Below are 16,037 nucleotides of genomic sequence, written 5' to 3' on the forward strand. Positions count from 1 at the left end.
TAATGCCGGGGTAGAGGCGGCAAGGGACAAGCACCAAAGATGGAGGTGTGATGGCAAGGCTGTACTAGCCTAGTCAAGACACCTCTGGAAGAGGTACCACCATGATAGAGGTGAATCTATCATCCTAAGCAGGGGCCGCAATGGCCGGGGGCTAAGGCAGTCCAAGAGAGGACAGGGTGTACCCAAAGAAGGGGTGGAGACTCTTCATGTCGACCAAATGATAACTGACTCCATAGCACTATGGAGGGTCTATGTATCAGAGCGGACAACACTGGGAGCACCACGGGGTCCAGCACTCCAGCCTAGGGTGGAGTGTAGGACAGGGGACATATGAAGCCTAACCTACTGGTAGGTTAGGCTAGGCAAGAGATAGGTTGGGGGGGGGGGGGGAAAGGGTCTTCTTATAAGAAAGGATGGGTTATGCACCAGAGCGGCCACCTAGGAAGGGAGATGCTCACCCTAACCTATAGTAGGTGGACCAACTGAAAAACGGTGCACGCGTATATTTCAGCAAGGTACATAAACCAGCCCTCCCAACCTAACCTGGATTAGGGTTGTTAGACCCTAATCAAGGAAGGGAGAAGACGTATCGCAAGGAAAAGGTCAAGGACCGATTCAGCTTAAAGGAGGTGATCCTACCTTTAAGGTCCGCAACACTAAGGGAGGGGTCATTCCCTTAGGTGGGGAGGCGATACAGTACTCTGAGGAGTCTTGTCCTATCACATGTAATAGGATACAAGATTACCAGAGGGAAGCCCTAGGGCTAGGGATGAAGAGAGCATATAGGGGTCCTATCATAAGGTTAGGTTAGCAAGGCACTCAAGATAACCTACCCCCTATATGGTCCCTGAAGGCGAAAAACACTTGCATCACTGTCAATGGTATTGTAAAATAATGCCAAAATCTTCATAACTAACACTAGGATCACTGAAATATCATGCATTAACACTGGTATAGGCTCACTGGCCTAGGGGCTAATCAAAGCCTACTGGTATGGGGTCAGCGAAGACCCTAACTAATGCGTCAAAAACACGATATAAAGTTCCTAGCTATGAAGACTAAATAACTAATAGCGCTGATTAGTAATTTATATACCGGTAATGCTGTTGCGGCTAACTAAATAAGGCATGCAAGCAACAGCAGCGTCATAAAATGGCGCTGACCGGTCTGGCAAAGCTCTGCCACAAATATGCAAATATCTCGAAAAGTAAGATTTACTTTAAGGCCAGAGCTTATTTAAACAATACCTAAACCTTTGTACTCAACTTTCCAGAAGAAGGTGAAGCTGAAGGTTGAGACATAGCGAGGATGCAAGTAGATAAAGTCGCACAAAGGGAAAAATACGTCCAAGCGAGCGAGCTACTAGCAAAGGAATAAGGACAGACGTGACGTCATCAAAAGCAATGGCGTCCGTCTGTTTACATCGCGAGTACCGATATCGCCACGTCTAGATTGGCTGCGGCTCAGCTCTCAGCCACTCCCTGTCCGCCATATTGAAGCGTTAACTCTATATGGGGTGCAGATAGCTATGTGGCACGTTTATACATGCGTGTCCCCTGTTGATACACGATGTCTTAAGGGGAAACCCTTAGGATACTCGCTCCAGAAGTTAGAATTCTGTGATAACCTGTGGTTTAATTCTCTGGGAAAATCCTAGTAGTGATTACCCAAGGAAGCTACCAAAAAGGATCCTTCCATCAGGACGCCATGGCTTGAGCCCAAAAATATATATATATATATATATATATATATATATATATATATATAGAGAGAGAGAGAGAGAGAGAGAGAGAGAGAGAGAGAGAGAGAGAGATAGCCTATACATATATGGGCTTTACTATAGGCCTCTCTCTCTCTCTCTCTCTCTCTCTCTCTCTCTCTCTCTCTCTCTCTCTCTCTCTCTCTCTTATATACATACATATACACACACTCACACAAACTATATATATATATGTATATATATATATATATATATATATATATATATATATATATATATATATATATATATATATATATATATGTGTGTGTGCGTGCGTGTGCGTGTGTGCGTGCGTGTGCGTGTGTTTAGGGCTCTAAAAATTGTCATTTTAAGACTTTTCAATGTATTTGATTGACTATATCAACAGAACCGTAGTATTATGTGTATATATATATATATATATATATATATATATATATATATATATATATATATATATCTATCTATATATATATATATATATATATATATATATATATATACATACATGCATACATATACTGTATATACGCATATGTATAAAGATGGATAAGTATGGGATGGATAGCTATTGGTAAACAAAATGAGATTATGAAAATTAAAATGCCACTTTCTCTTAAAAGGAAAGTATTATATCAGATGGTGTTACCAGTATTCTGTTATGCATGAGAAACATTCCAGACTTACAAAAGCCGTAGAATGTAAGCTAATTACAATTCAGAGAGCTGTGGTAATAATAATGATGGTAATAACACTAAGAGACAGAAAAAAGCAACATGGATACCAGAGCAAACTAAAGTAGAAGATAGTCTAACAACATGTAGCAAAATTGATTGGACATGGGCAGGACATATAATGAGAATGACAGATAATAGATGGACAATAAGAATAACAGAATGGGTTACTAGAGATTACAGAAGAAGCAGGGAAAGTATAGAAGACGATGGATTGACGAACTAAGCCTGAGAATGAATATGGGTATGTTTGTGGAAATATAGAATAACCATGAGTAGTGGGGCATGCAATGGTAGTTAAGAAAGAACCAAGGTAAAGATTAGGCGAATGGAACTGGAACGGGAAAGGAGGGACGGTCTAGTTGACACAGCTTTTGTATGGAAAGGTTGTACTGTATTGGGCATCGCAGATTGTCTTTTATTACTGCTGGTAGGAAGAATAACTGTTAGTAAGAGCTTCTCTGGATTATGACATCTATTGTGTTTAGTTGATAGGAGGATGTATAGAGAGTAAATTTCTGGTATAGGATTATTAGTGGTAGTTAAGGTAGCGTATCCTATCGTAGGTTCATTGGAGGGTTATTGTCACATGACGTGCAGGGCAGCAGTTACTCGCACTAGTGTTGCGCTGTTGTCTTGCCACCCTGGAACTATGAAGGTAGCATTTTGGTTTTGCTAATTCAAATGTAAGTGGGTAGGCCAACATAGATTATCAGAAATATTACAAATACATGTTATACTTGATACATGGCCACATCACTTAAACTTCTCTGGTTATCCTACAGGTAGTGACAATTTTTTTTCTTCAATTTTTTACATTTATCTTTTAGGTAATTCAGCAGCTTGTATTGATAAAAGACAGAAAATACAAAGAAAAAAAAAGATAAAAAGAAGTTTTTAAATACCTTAATATTTGTTAGATCCAAATAAAATTTGGGATAGTTTCTCACTAAGGTGTAAATCTTGTACACTGTAATGGAAAGTTATTAAAAACATGTTCTAGTTCTTGCTGACGATATTTCAGAAATTACAAGGCTTGTGCACCCTAATAAATTGGTTCTAAATTTCTTGCCATGTTTAAGCTGGTTTATCCTGGTTCTGTTGAATGTATCATAGGTTAATCATATGTTCTATTTCAATGCTCTTTATTATATTTTTTCAATTGTGCTACATCTGATAACAAATAGAAAGAGGCACTGGGAGTTTATAGCACCTTGGAAAACATTTATCCTGATATATTTATAAACAGAGCATGCCAATATTTTGATATATATATGCTAATATGAAGGCCTTTATTTAAGTTCTAGTTGAATTAGATGAAATTGGCTCCTGTTGCATCCAGAAATTTCTTGGGTCAGAAAGCGCCAAGGTACTTTATGCCTGTACAACCAGGGTAGTCTCGCAAGCATAACTGAAAAGAAGATGTTAATAAAAGCATCATTAAACATTGAATTAAAGTATCTGATTGATCACAAAATAGACAAGAAAAAAAACATAATTGAGAATAAATATAAATAATTTTTCTCAATAGTAACTTATTGAAATAACATTGGAAATGAATTCTCCCACTAGAAAGGAATGGTGAGTTGAATAAAACAGAGATAGTTTAATGATCGGTAAAGCTAATTCCTCCTCCTCCTCCCCCCCCCCCCCCCCCAAAGAATTTAACAGTGACATGGTCACACATAAAGGAGTCCAGGTGATTTAGTTTGTTTGTTCGAGCACCTCTTATCCTTTCAGCAAATGAAAGATTTTGTTATCTTAGGAGTAATACTGTATTATATATTTACAATTTAAATTAATATTTGTTATAGTTTAACTAGAAAATATTTGTTAAAGGGAATGTGTGGAACGTGGAAGGGAAACAGTATGGTATTTGGAACCTAAAAGCATATTACCAGTACTGAATTACTAACTTAAAGTACAATCTAGACAGTATCCTGATTGAGGTGCAGTACTATCTGCAAACATTGCACCACGTAAAGTACAATCTAGACAGTATCCTGATTGAGGTGCCGTACTATCTGCAAACATTGCACCACGTAAAGTAAAATCTAGACAGTATCCTGATTGAGGTGCAGTACTATCTGCGAACATTGCACCACGTAAAGTACAATCTAGACAGTATCCTGATTGAGGTGCAGTACTATCTGCAAACATTGCACCAGGTAAAGTACAATCTAGACAGTATCCTGATTGAGGTACAGTACTATCTGCAAACATTGCACCACGTAAAGTACAATCTAGACAGTATCCTGATTGAGGTGCAGTACTATCTGCAAACATTGCACCACGTAAAGTACAATCTAGACAGTATCCTGATTGAGGTGCAGTACTATCTGCTAAAATTGCATCAGGTAAAATATAATGTAATTAGCTTCCCAAAATGTATAGCACTAAATGATTTATGGGGGAGATACAAATATCTAGGTTGACTGCAATGAGAGTTTATAGATTCATGCTGGTCCGAAGTGAAAGCAATAATGGAGGGTTAAGTGAACAATTATTCCCAAGTGGCGGGAAGCCACCAAAAATGTCATGATGAGACAGAGCACAGATGATTCAGTAAGAGAGAATTCTTTGTTGTTAATCTCACTGCAACACTCACTAGTTACTAGAAGAGCAGCCCTCATCATTCCATTTGTAGCCATATTCCTTCCGCATTTCAACGCAGTCTTCTGAGCTCCAGAATCCGTTGTTTGGTTCTCCGCTGTTGAATCTAAGTGGTGATAGTAAATATAAATGAAAAAGAAACAAGATGATGTGACATATTATGAACAAATATATAATTATCATTATGTGATTGTAAAACGATCCTTACAACTTGTATGTAGAGGTTTCACCAGACGACCAAACGAAGGTTCCTTCTTTAGCTTTGTCATTGTAGCCTATCCATGTGTTATCTCTTAGCAGACCTTCATAAGGACGAAAAATACTTTTAATATTCAGAGGATTCAATGATATACACTATTATCTAAGATGCAGAAGCTTTGAGATATTCAAGAAGGGAAAAAATGCTTGTGCTAGAAATTAATGTGATATTAAAGGCCGAGTCTGTAAAAATTTTTTACACTGTCTGATGGACCAAATGATGCTAAAATAATCATACATATTCTATAAGTAAAGAATAAAATGTTAATCCACTCTCCATCAGTTAAATGTGTCTTTTTCAAAAAGATAGGACAAAGTACAGAGCTTTTTCAAGAGTGAGAATTCCCTTTATAAAGGCATCATATACTGTAAGTTTTGTGTAATGCAATACTAAATACTATTAATACTCAAGAATGACTGATTATTTTTCATTGGAATTATGCGTTTCAGAAAGATTCCTTTTCCATGTACATTTTTGTTCTCAGAAAACTGGTGTAAAAAGGCCGAAAGTACCCAATCAGTTGCTTACCTTTAACAAAGTTCTGTTCATTTAATGAAGAGATTGTAACGTAAAAACCACCTTTATCTGTGCAGTATTTATTTCCCGAGTCCCAAGAGCCTTTCACTGAAGACACTTGGTAGCATGAGTCAGCGAACCTCTGCCATCCACTAGGACAGACATATACTGGAGCAGGTGTAGTTGTAGTTGTGGAGGTAGTTGCTGTGGTGGTTGTGGTTGTGATGGTCGTAGTAGGAGTGGTGGTGGTAGTTACAGGTACAGTTGTGGTAGTGGTGGTAGTGGGCATAGTTGTGGTTGTAGTTATTGTAGGTTCAGTGGTAGTAACTACATCTATCTGTTCTCCGTTATTAACTTGTTCATTTTTACCACATCCAGGATTGGTGGTTTCTTGAGGTGCATTTGTTTCTATTTCTGGAGTAGTTGTAAGTTCAAGAGAAGTGGATGGTACATTTGTGGTAACATCAGGTGATTCAGGTGTGGTAGTTTTTGAAGTAACAAAGGAAGTGCCTGGAGTTTTTACTTCATTGTCACTATCTAAAGTAGATAGTTCTTCAATAGTTGTTTTCATTCCAGGATTGGTGGTTTCTTGAGGTGCATTTGTTTCTATTTCTGGAGTAGTTGTAAGTTCAAGAGAAGTAGATGGTACATTTGTGGTAACATCAGGTGATTCAGGTGTGGTAGTTTTTGAAGTAACAAAGGAAGTGCCTGGAGTTTTTACTTCATTGTCACTATCTAAAGTAGATAGTTCTTCATTAGTTGTTTTCATTCCTATAACTGTTGTACCTGTGACTTCTGCAGAGTTTGTCTCAGTGAAAGAATTCCCTGAAGCAGTTGTAACCTCAACAATAACACTACTTGTTGCAGAACTATTTTCAACATATGAAACTGAAGCACCTGATGGAGATGTTTCCGAACCAATAACTGAGGATCCTGTTCCAGAGGCTGTTTCAGTTCCTGAAGTATATGTTACAGAAGCAGTTGTTACGCCATTGCTAGTGGTACCTGTAGCAGATGTGCTTTCAACATAAGAACCTGAAGTTCCAGAAGCAGATGTTTCAGAACCAGTAGCTGAGGATCCTGTCCCAGAGGCTGTTTCAGTTCCTGAAGTATATGCTATTGAAGCTGTTGTTATTCCATTGTTAGTGGTACCTGTAGCAGAAGTGCTTTCAGCATAAGAACCTGAAGTTCCAGATGGAGATGTTTCAGAACCAGTTATTGAAGATCCTATTCCAGAGACTGTTTCAGTTCCAGAGGTATATGCAACTGAAGCTGTTGTTATTCCATTGCTAGTGGTACCTGTAGCAGATGTGCTTTCAGCATAAGAACTGGAAAATCCAGATGGAGATGTTTCAGATCCAGTAACTGAAGATCCTGTTTCATAGGATGTTTCAGTTCCTGAAATATATTGTGCTGAAGCAGTTGTTATTCCATTGATCACACTGTCTGTTGCAGATGAATTTTCAGTATAAGAACCTGAAGTTCCAGATGCAGATGTCCTAGAACCAGTAGCTGAAGATCCTGTTCCAGAGGCTGTTTCAGTTCCTGAAGTATAGATTACTGAAGCTGTTGTTATTCCATTGTTAGTGGTACCCGTAGCAAATGTGCTTTCAGCGTAGGAACCTGAAGTTCCAGATGGAGATGTTCCAGAACCAGTAACTGAGGATCCTGTTCCAGAGGCTGTTTCAGTTCCTGAGGTATATGCTACTGAAGCTGTTGTTATTCCATTGTTAGTGGTACCCGTAGCAAATGTGCTTTCAGCGTAGGAACCTGAAGTTCCAGATGCAGATGTTCCAGAACCAGTAACTGATGATCCTGATCCAGTGGCTGTTTCAGTTCCTGAAGTATATGCTACTGAAGCTGTTGTTATTCCATTGTTAGTGGTACCCGTAGCAAATGTGCTTTCAGCGTAGGAACCTGAAGTTCCAGATGGAGATGTTCCAGAACCAGTAACTGAGGATCCTGTTCCAGAGGCTGTTTCAGTTCCTGAAGTATATGCTACTGAAGCTGTTGTTATTCCATTGTTAGTGGTACCTGTAGCAGATGTGCTTTCTGCATAAGAACCGGAAAATCCAGATGGAGATGTTTCAGATCCAGTAACTGAAGATCCTGTTACATAGGATATTTCAGTTCCTGAAATATATTGTGCTGAAGCAGTTGTTATTCCATTGATCACACTATCTGTTGCAGATGTATTTTCAGTATAAGAACCTGAAGTTCCAGATGCAGATGTCCCAGAACCAGTAGCTGAAGATCCTGTTCCAGAGGCTGTTTCAGTTCCTGAAGTATAGATTACTGAAGCTGTTGTTATTCCATTGTTAGTGGTACCCGTAGCAAATGTGCTTTCAGCGTAGGAACCTGAAGTTCCAGATGGAGATGTTCCAGAACCAGTAACAGAGGATCCTGTTCCAGAGGCTGTTTCAGTTCCTGAGGTATATGCTACTGAAGCTGTTGTTATTCCATTGTTAGTGGTACCCGTAGCAAATGTGCTTTCAGCGTAGGAACCTGAAGTTCCTGATGCAGATGTTCCAGAACCAGTAACTGATGATCCTGTTCCAGAGGCTGTTTCAGTTCCTGAAGTATATGCTACTGAAGCTGTTGTTATTCCATTGTTAGTGGTACCCGTAGCAAATGTGCTTTCAGCGTAGGAACCTGAAGTTCCAGATGGAGATGTTTCAGAGCCAGTAACTGATGATCCTGTTCCAGTGGCTGTTTCAGTTCCTGAAGTATATGCTACTGAAGCTGTTGTTATTCCATTGTTTGTGGTACCCGTAGCAAATGTGCTTTCAGCGTAGGAACCTGAAGTTCCAGATGCAGATGCTCCAGAACCAGTAACTGATGATCCTGTTCCAGAGGCTGTTTCAGTTCCTGAAGTATATGTTACTGAAGCTGTTGTTATTCCATTGTTAGTGGTACCCGTAGCAAATGTGCTTTCAGCGTAGGAACCTGAAGTTCCAGATGGAGATGTTCCAGAACCAGTAACTGAGGATCCTGTTTCATAGGATGTTTCAGTTTCTGAAATATATTTTGCTGAAGCAGTTGTTATTCCATTGATCACACTATCTGTTGCAGATGTATTTTCAGTATAAGAACCTGAAGTTCCAGATGCAGATGTCCCAGAACCAGTAGCTGAAGATCCTGTTCCAGAGGCTGTTTCAGTTCCTGAAGTATAGATTACTGAAGCTGTTGTTATTCCATTGTTAGTGGTACCCTTAGCAAATGTGCTTTCAGCGTAGGAACCTGAAGTTCCAGATGGAGATGTTCCAGAACCAGTAACTGAGGATCCTGTTCCAGAGGCTGTTTCAGTTCCTGAGGTATATGCTACTGAAGCTGTTGTTATTCCATTGTTAGTGGTACCCGTAGCAAATGTGCTTTCAGCGTAGGAACCTGAAGTTCCAGATGCAGATGTTCCAGAACCAGTAACTGATGATCCTGTTCCAGTGGCTGTTTCAGTTCCTGAAGTATATGCTACTGAAGCTGCTGTTATTCCATTGTTAGTGGTACCCGTAGCAAACGTGCTTTCAGCGTAGGAACCTGAAGTTCCAGATGGAGATATTCCAGAACCAGTAACTGAGGATCCTGTTCCAGAGGCTGTTTCAGTTCCTGAAGTATATGCTACTGAAGCTGTTGTTATTCTATTGTTAGTGGTACCCGTAGCAAATGTGCTTTCAGCGTAGGAACCTGAAGTTCCAGATGCAGATGCCCCAGAACCAGTAACTGATGATCCTGTTCCAGTGGCTGTTTCAGTTCCTGAAGTATATGCTACTGAAGCTGTTGTTATTCCATTGTTTGTGGTACCCGTAGCAAATGTGCTTTCAGCGTAGGAACCTGAAGTTCCAGATGCAGATGCTCCAGAACCAGTAACTGATGATCCTGTTCCAGAGGCTGTTTCAGTTCCTAAAGTATATGTTACTGAAGCTGTTGTTATTCCATTGTTAGTGGTACCCGTAGCAAATGTGCTTTCAGCGTAGGAACCTGAAGTTCCAGATGGAGATGTTCCAGAACCAGTAACTGAGGATCCTGTTTCATAGGATGTTTCAGTTTCTGAAATATATTTTGCTGAAGCAGTTGTTATTCCATTGATCACACTATCTGTTGCAGATGTATTTTCAGTATAAGAACCTGAAGTTCCAGATGCAGATGTCCCAGAACCAGTAGCTGAAGATCCTGTTCCAGAGGCTGCTTCAGTTCCTGAAGTATAGATTACTGAAGCTGTTGTTATTCCATTGTTAGTGGTACCCTTAGCAAATGTGCTTTCAGCGTAGGAACCTGAAGTTCCAGATGGAGATGTTCCAGAACCAGTAACTGAGGATCCTGTTCCAGAGGCTGTTTCAGTTCCTGAGGTATATGCTACTGAAGCTGTTGTTATTCCATTGTTAGTGGTACCCGTAGCAAATGTGCTTTCAGCGTAGGAACCTGAAGTTCCAGATGCAGATGTTCCAGAACCAGTAACTGATGATCCTGTTCCAGTGGCTGTTTCAGTTCCTGAAGTATATGCTACTGAAGCTGTTGTTATTCCATTGTTAGTGGTACCCGTAGCAAACGTGCTTTCAGCGTAGGAACCTGAAGTTCCAGATGGAGATGTTTCAGAACCAGTAACTGAGGATCCTGTTCCATAGGCTGTTTCAGTTCCTGAAGCCGTTGTCATTCCATTGCTAGTGGTGCCTGTTGCAGATGTATTTACCTCATCTATAATTGAAGTTCCTGATGGAGATGTAGCATATGTGTAATCAGTAACAATAACTGATGTTTCTGCTGCAGATGATTCCTCAGTTGCAGATGTTGCACTTGGAGTTTGAATTGTTGTTGCCAATGAATTGCATATGCCACTCTCATCTCGATAGTTGTTAAGGAGTTCTTCGTCTGTAATAAATCGTTCCCACATTAATATTGTGTAATTTTTTTTCATATTTTCATATGCAAAGTTATTTCATAACTGAAATTATCTATGATTTTCAACCTGTAATTAACTACATAGAATATATTTTGTAACCAAACGTTCCTGAAAAATTTGAAACCCTTACCTGTTACTGATTCAATAAGATTGCACGAAACTCCATAGTAGTTGTACTGCAATTCCACCATAAGTCTGAATGGCGAGAGTGCAGATAGTCTCTTGTAGACTGATCCCGCTGACCAAGTCTTAAACAAGAGGAAACAATATTATGGTTCCCACTTTTTCAATCCTTCAATTAATGTTTTTGGATTTCAGGCACATTGGACCAGCTTATGCACCGATTTTGTGAGAGAGGTTACTTTCAGGAAGTCACACAGTCTAATTCGCTAGCTTCCTTTTAAAACGTATTACTATCATACATTTCAAAGAGTAGATAATATTTGTAGTATTACTAAAATTATCTATGTTTGTTGCTGACATTAACATGTGTGACTCTCAATGTATAGAATTTAGATGAAAAACTTTACGTAACATAAAACACTTTGGTAATTACTTGCTACTTCCTTCCTCCACTTGTTGAGATACTACCGCTAGAGAGTTATGGGGTCTTTCGCTCTGGTAACGGTTCACTTTCCCTTTGCGTACACATACACCGAATAGTCTGGCATATTCTTTACAGATTCTCCTCTGTCCTCATACACCTAACAACACTGAGATTACCAAACAATTCTTTTTCACCCAAGGGTCAACTACTGTACTGTAATTGTTCCGTGGCTACTTTCCTCTTAGTAAGGGTAGAAGAGACTCTTTAGCTATGGTAAGCAGCTCTTCTAGGAGAAGGACACTCCAAAATCAAACCATTCTTCTCTAGTCTAGGGTAGTGCCATAGTCTCTGTACCATGGTCTTCCACTGTCTTGGGTTAGAGTTCGCTTGCTTGAGGGTACACTCGGGCACACTATTCTATCCTATTTCTCTGCTTCTTGTTTAGTAAAAGTTTTTATAGTTTGTATAGGAATTATTTATTTTGATGTTGTTATGGTTTCCTTTCCTCACTGGGCTATTTTCCCTGTTGGGATCCTTGGGCTTGTAGCGTCCTACTTTTCCAAATAGGGTTGTAGCTTAGCAAGTAATAATAATGATAATAAAAGGAGAATACAACATTACAGCTGGTAATGGAATGTATCCAAGGAAGGAGAGAACTTGTTCTTAGACCCAACAATCAATGAGTACTGAACACTGAAGATCCACAAAGCAAAACAGACTGACCGAAAGGGTCAGGTTCAAGCGGCAATAGTTCAAAGAGTACGAGAATAATGAAGTATATTTACCTGCATTTCACCGGGGCATGTTGATGAGCAGGTCACTTGTGGGATTTGGGCAGAGAAGTCTAAGGAGATTGTCTCACCACACACCTGGGATGTCACTTCCTCCCTCAGAGACGCACAGGACCCCAGCTGGGGATGGAGATGATGAGTAGATATGTAGAAGGCTGTTTACATCTCTAATTTTGTTAATTGCATCATTAGTTCAATTTATTGCTTCTCTATGCAAGCCATTCATCCACAAAAGGTAGATTTTTCTGATTTATGTTTAATGGGTATGTTGGACCAAGTTATGTTAATGTAGTGACAAATGTCTTTGGCAAAAGATTTTGCCTTAAATTTTGAGTAAAGCTCACTCTTCTGGTATCCTTTTTCAGTAATTGTATTTATTTATCCATAATGAAATTATTTCAATATAGATTGATTACAATGAATGATTCAAGTGCCCTTCGATATTTGAATTTTGCGACTACAATAATAAAGAAGTTTGTATCTGGTAAATTAACTTAGGTCATTTTAAAAAGCAGTAGGCGTAAAAGGCTCTCAATTTACCGTTGCTGAAGACAGCACCAAGAAGAGAAGCTGGGAGACCTGCATCTTCTCTGAGCTGAAGAAGAAGAAGAACATGTCTCAGCTGAGCCAACCACCTCCTTATATACACCAGTGCTGTAGCTTCAGTGATTAGCCTCATCTTCAGTGGCGTGGTATAGAAGATGCTCTCACTCGTCTGGAGGTATAGATGTCCTTCATGTAATTAGGCCTGATTTGGAGGCCTCCCTATATGCAGCAATTTCTTCGTCAATAGCAATTTACTCTTCAAACATGTAGTTTTTTCAAAGCAAATCAAGTGCATATTTGTCATATCAATATTGTATAGGTATAAACGGCTGTGTATACATACAGAAGGACTTATATCTACACACAAACATCTATGCAGAAAAAGTGTATATATATATATATATATATATATATATATATATATATATATATATATATATATATATATATATATATATATATATTGTAGGTAATAGGTTGGCCAGGGCACCAGCCACCCGTTGAAATACTACTGCTAGAGGGTTATTGGGTGCTTTGACTGACCAGGCATTACACGTTGGATCTTTCTTATTGGTTACGGTTCATTATCCCTTTGCTTACACATACACCAAATGGTCTGATCTATTCTTTACATATTCTCCTCTGTCTTCATATACTTGATAACTGTGAGATTACCAAACAATTCTTCTTCACCCAAGGGGTTATTCACATCATTGTAATTGTTAACTGGTTACTGTCCTCCCGGTAAGGATAGAAGAGACTCTTTAGGGATGGTAAGCAGCTCTCCTAGAAGGACACTCCAAAATCAAACCATTGTTCTCTAGTCGTGGGTAGTGCCATAGCCTCTGTACCATGGTCTTCCGCTGTCTTGGGTTAGAGTTCTCTTGCTTGAGGGTACACTAGGGCACAATATTCTATCTCATTTCTCTTCTTGTTTTGTTAAAGTTTTTATAGTTTATATAGGAGATAGTTATTTTAATTTTTGTACTGTTCTAAGAATATTTTATTTTTCCTTGTTTCTTTCCCTTACTGGCCTATTTTCCCTGTTGGGGCCCTTTGGCTTATAGCATCCTACCTTTGCAACTAGGGTTTAGCTTAGAAAGTAATAATAATGATAATAATAATAATAATAATAATAGTAATAATCCTGAAAGTGATAATCATCTGTCCTTCTGATCTCCCATATCTATGATCTCGATTATTATTAGAAGCGTTTTAAGTCTATTACAGTTGTCTTCATTAATTCTGGTACACTGTCGTCTCCTTAGCTTCCCATGAAATGTACCGGAATTAATGAAGCCAACTGTACAATTTTAAAGAGTCAAGCCCAGTGGCAGCTCGTGGCTGAAATTAGTGGCTCCAGAAAATGTGTAGCTCTTGTAAAAAGGAAACAAATAGGTATAAAAAAAATTCATCCAGAAACTTGGTAGAATATTAAAAAAACAATATTATTCTTGTTTTACTTATCATAACCTAAATTTTTACTGTTCAAGCTTGGTCCATTCATTTAAAAATTTTATAAGCCATTCTTCGTTTTAATATACGTCGAAGGATCAACAATTTTCTCTTTTATCTCAGGAGAATTGCTCTAAATATTGAAAAAAAGGCAAATTAGAAGGAAAGTTTTGTTCCAAAGAAAAGTATTAAAAAAGTAATAGTTTACCACGTTTACCACATCAACAACGAAGCGTCTCTCTCTCTCTCTCTCTCTCTCTCTCTCTCTCTCTCTCTCTCTCTCTCTCTCTCTCACCTTGTTTATAAACTGGGGATTTCCTTTCACATATATAATAGTTGGTATAAGATGGTATGTCTGAGAGAGAGAGAGAGAGAGAGAGAGAGAGAGAGAGAGAGAGAGAGAGAGAGAGAGAGAGAGTTGTTGATATGGTAAATGTGTCGAGAGAAACTATTACTTTTTTAATACTTTTCTTTGGAACAAAACTTTCCTTCTATCTTTCTTTCCCACAGTGATCCCTACATTAAGGGGTCAGTTGCCCGATGTGCCCTCTCCAATGCCTTCTATCAAAGTCATCCTCTTCCACCAAACCTCTTCTCTCCATATCATCCTTCACCTTCTCTCGCCATCCAATTTTCAGCCTCCTTCTCGAACAAAACCTCCTTTATTATTATTACTATTTTTTTTCCTCTATCACAGTCTGTCGACTGGGTGGTATTTATAGTGTAGGGTTCGGGTTGCATCCTGCCTCCTTAGGAGACCATCTTCTTCTTCTTCTTCTTTGTCTGCATCTTTTCCCTCTTTTATGTAGGGTCGATGTTCCCTAAGAGTCCATCACTTTTCTTATTATGTGCCCCGCTCCTAGGATCACACTTTTCTGCACGAGTACTGGAGCTACTTTAGCCTCTAGTTTTTCTAGATTCATTATTATTATTATTATTATTATTATTATTATTATTATTATAATAATACTAATGATACTAATGATAATTATTGTAGTTATTATTATTATTATTATTATTGCTAGCTAAGCTACAACCCTAGTTTGAAAAGCAGGATGATATAAACCCAAGGGCTCCAACAGGGAGAAATCGTCCAGTGAGGAAAGGGAATAAGGAATAGGCCCAAATAAACTATATGGAAAGTTATAAACTATTAATATACAATATTTCAAGAACAGTAACAACATTAAAACACATCTTTCATACACAAACTATAAAGAGACTTATGTCATCCTGTTCAACATAAAAAAGTTTGCTGCTAGTTCGAACTATTAAAGTTCTACTGATTCAATTACCCGATTCTGTGCCACTCCTTGTGAAAGTAGTTTTTCCAACCAAGACTTCACATAACCAAGGACAGATTCATAACTATAATTATCCAATACTAGGTCACCGGTATACAGTAGCGACTGCATCGAATAGTTATGTCTATATATCATCTCTATCATCAATAACACCTGTTCACTCAAATGCTTGAACTTTCTTGATTCATCATAATCATCATCTCCTCCTACGCCTGTTGACTTGAAGGGCGTCAGTTAGATTTCGCCAGTCGTCTCTATCTTGAGCTTTTAAATCGATACTTCTGCGACTCCATCTCATGTGAACATAAGGGTTGGAACTGGCTCAGTAGATAGAAGAAATTGAGATTCTTATGGTAGGCTGTGTTCTTTGATGAAGAGGTACAAACTTCTTCTCATGTGAACATAAGGGTTGGTACTGGCCCTGTAGATAAAGAAGGTAAGGTTCTTCTAGTATGCTATGTTCCTTGATGAAGAGGTACAAACTCTTTCTCATGTGAACATAAGGGTTGGTACTGGCTCTGTACACAGAATAAGCTAAGGTTCTTCTAGTATGCTATATTCCTTGATGAAGAGGCACAAACTCTTTCTCAAGTCAACATATGGGTCGGTACTGGCTCTGTGGATGAAAGAAGCTAAG

The 16,037-nt window shown here is 38.7% G+C and overlaps 1 protein-coding gene and 1 long non-coding RNA gene across 2 annotated transcripts in view; one reads left to right on the top strand and one right to left on the bottom strand.

The window, feature by feature from the left end:
- LOC137656729 (uncharacterized) overlaps window positions 1-16,037 on the top strand; it is a 289,131-nt gene that overhangs the window by 193,599 nt on the left and 79,495 nt on the right. The window lies entirely within an intron of this gene.
- LOC137655965 (mucin-22-like) lies at window positions 3,632-12,696 on the bottom strand. Its single transcript, XM_068390166.1, has 8 exons — window positions 12,636-12,696; window positions 12,090-12,215; window positions 10,888-11,005; window positions 8,754-10,726; window positions 5,876-8,669; window positions 5,297-5,390; window positions 5,084-5,194; window positions 3,632-3,886 (listed from the first exon to the last, which is right to left on the bottom strand). The coding sequence occupies exons 1-8, from the start codon at window positions 12,678-12,680 to the stop codon at window positions 3,850-3,852; spliced, it is 5,298 nt and encodes a 1,765-aa protein (XP_068246267.1). The 5' UTR covers window positions 12,681-12,696; the 3' UTR covers window positions 3,632-3,849.

Source organism: Palaemon carinicauda, chromosome 17 (assembly GCF_036898095.1).
Source record: "Palaemon carinicauda isolate YSFRI2023 chromosome 17, ASM3689809v2, whole genome shotgun sequence".
Lineage (NCBI taxonomy): Eukaryota > Metazoa > Arthropoda > Malacostraca > Decapoda > Palaemonidae > Palaemon > Palaemon carinicauda.

Bases quoted from the DNA above. Each gene is read 5' to 3' on its own strand.
- LOC137655965 (XM_068390166.1), bottom strand. From the start codon at position 12,680: ATGCAGGTCTCCCAGCTTCTCTTCTTGGTGCTGTCTTCAGCAACG. The intron at 11,006-12,089 runs GTAAATATACTT...CTCTTGTTTAAG, and splicing joins CATGCCCCGGTGAAATGCAG to ACTTGGTCAGCGGGATCAGT. The intron at 5,391-5,875 runs GTAAGCAACTGA...GTCCTTATGAAG, and splicing joins TGAACAGAACTTTGTTAAAG to GTCTGCTAAGAGATAACACA.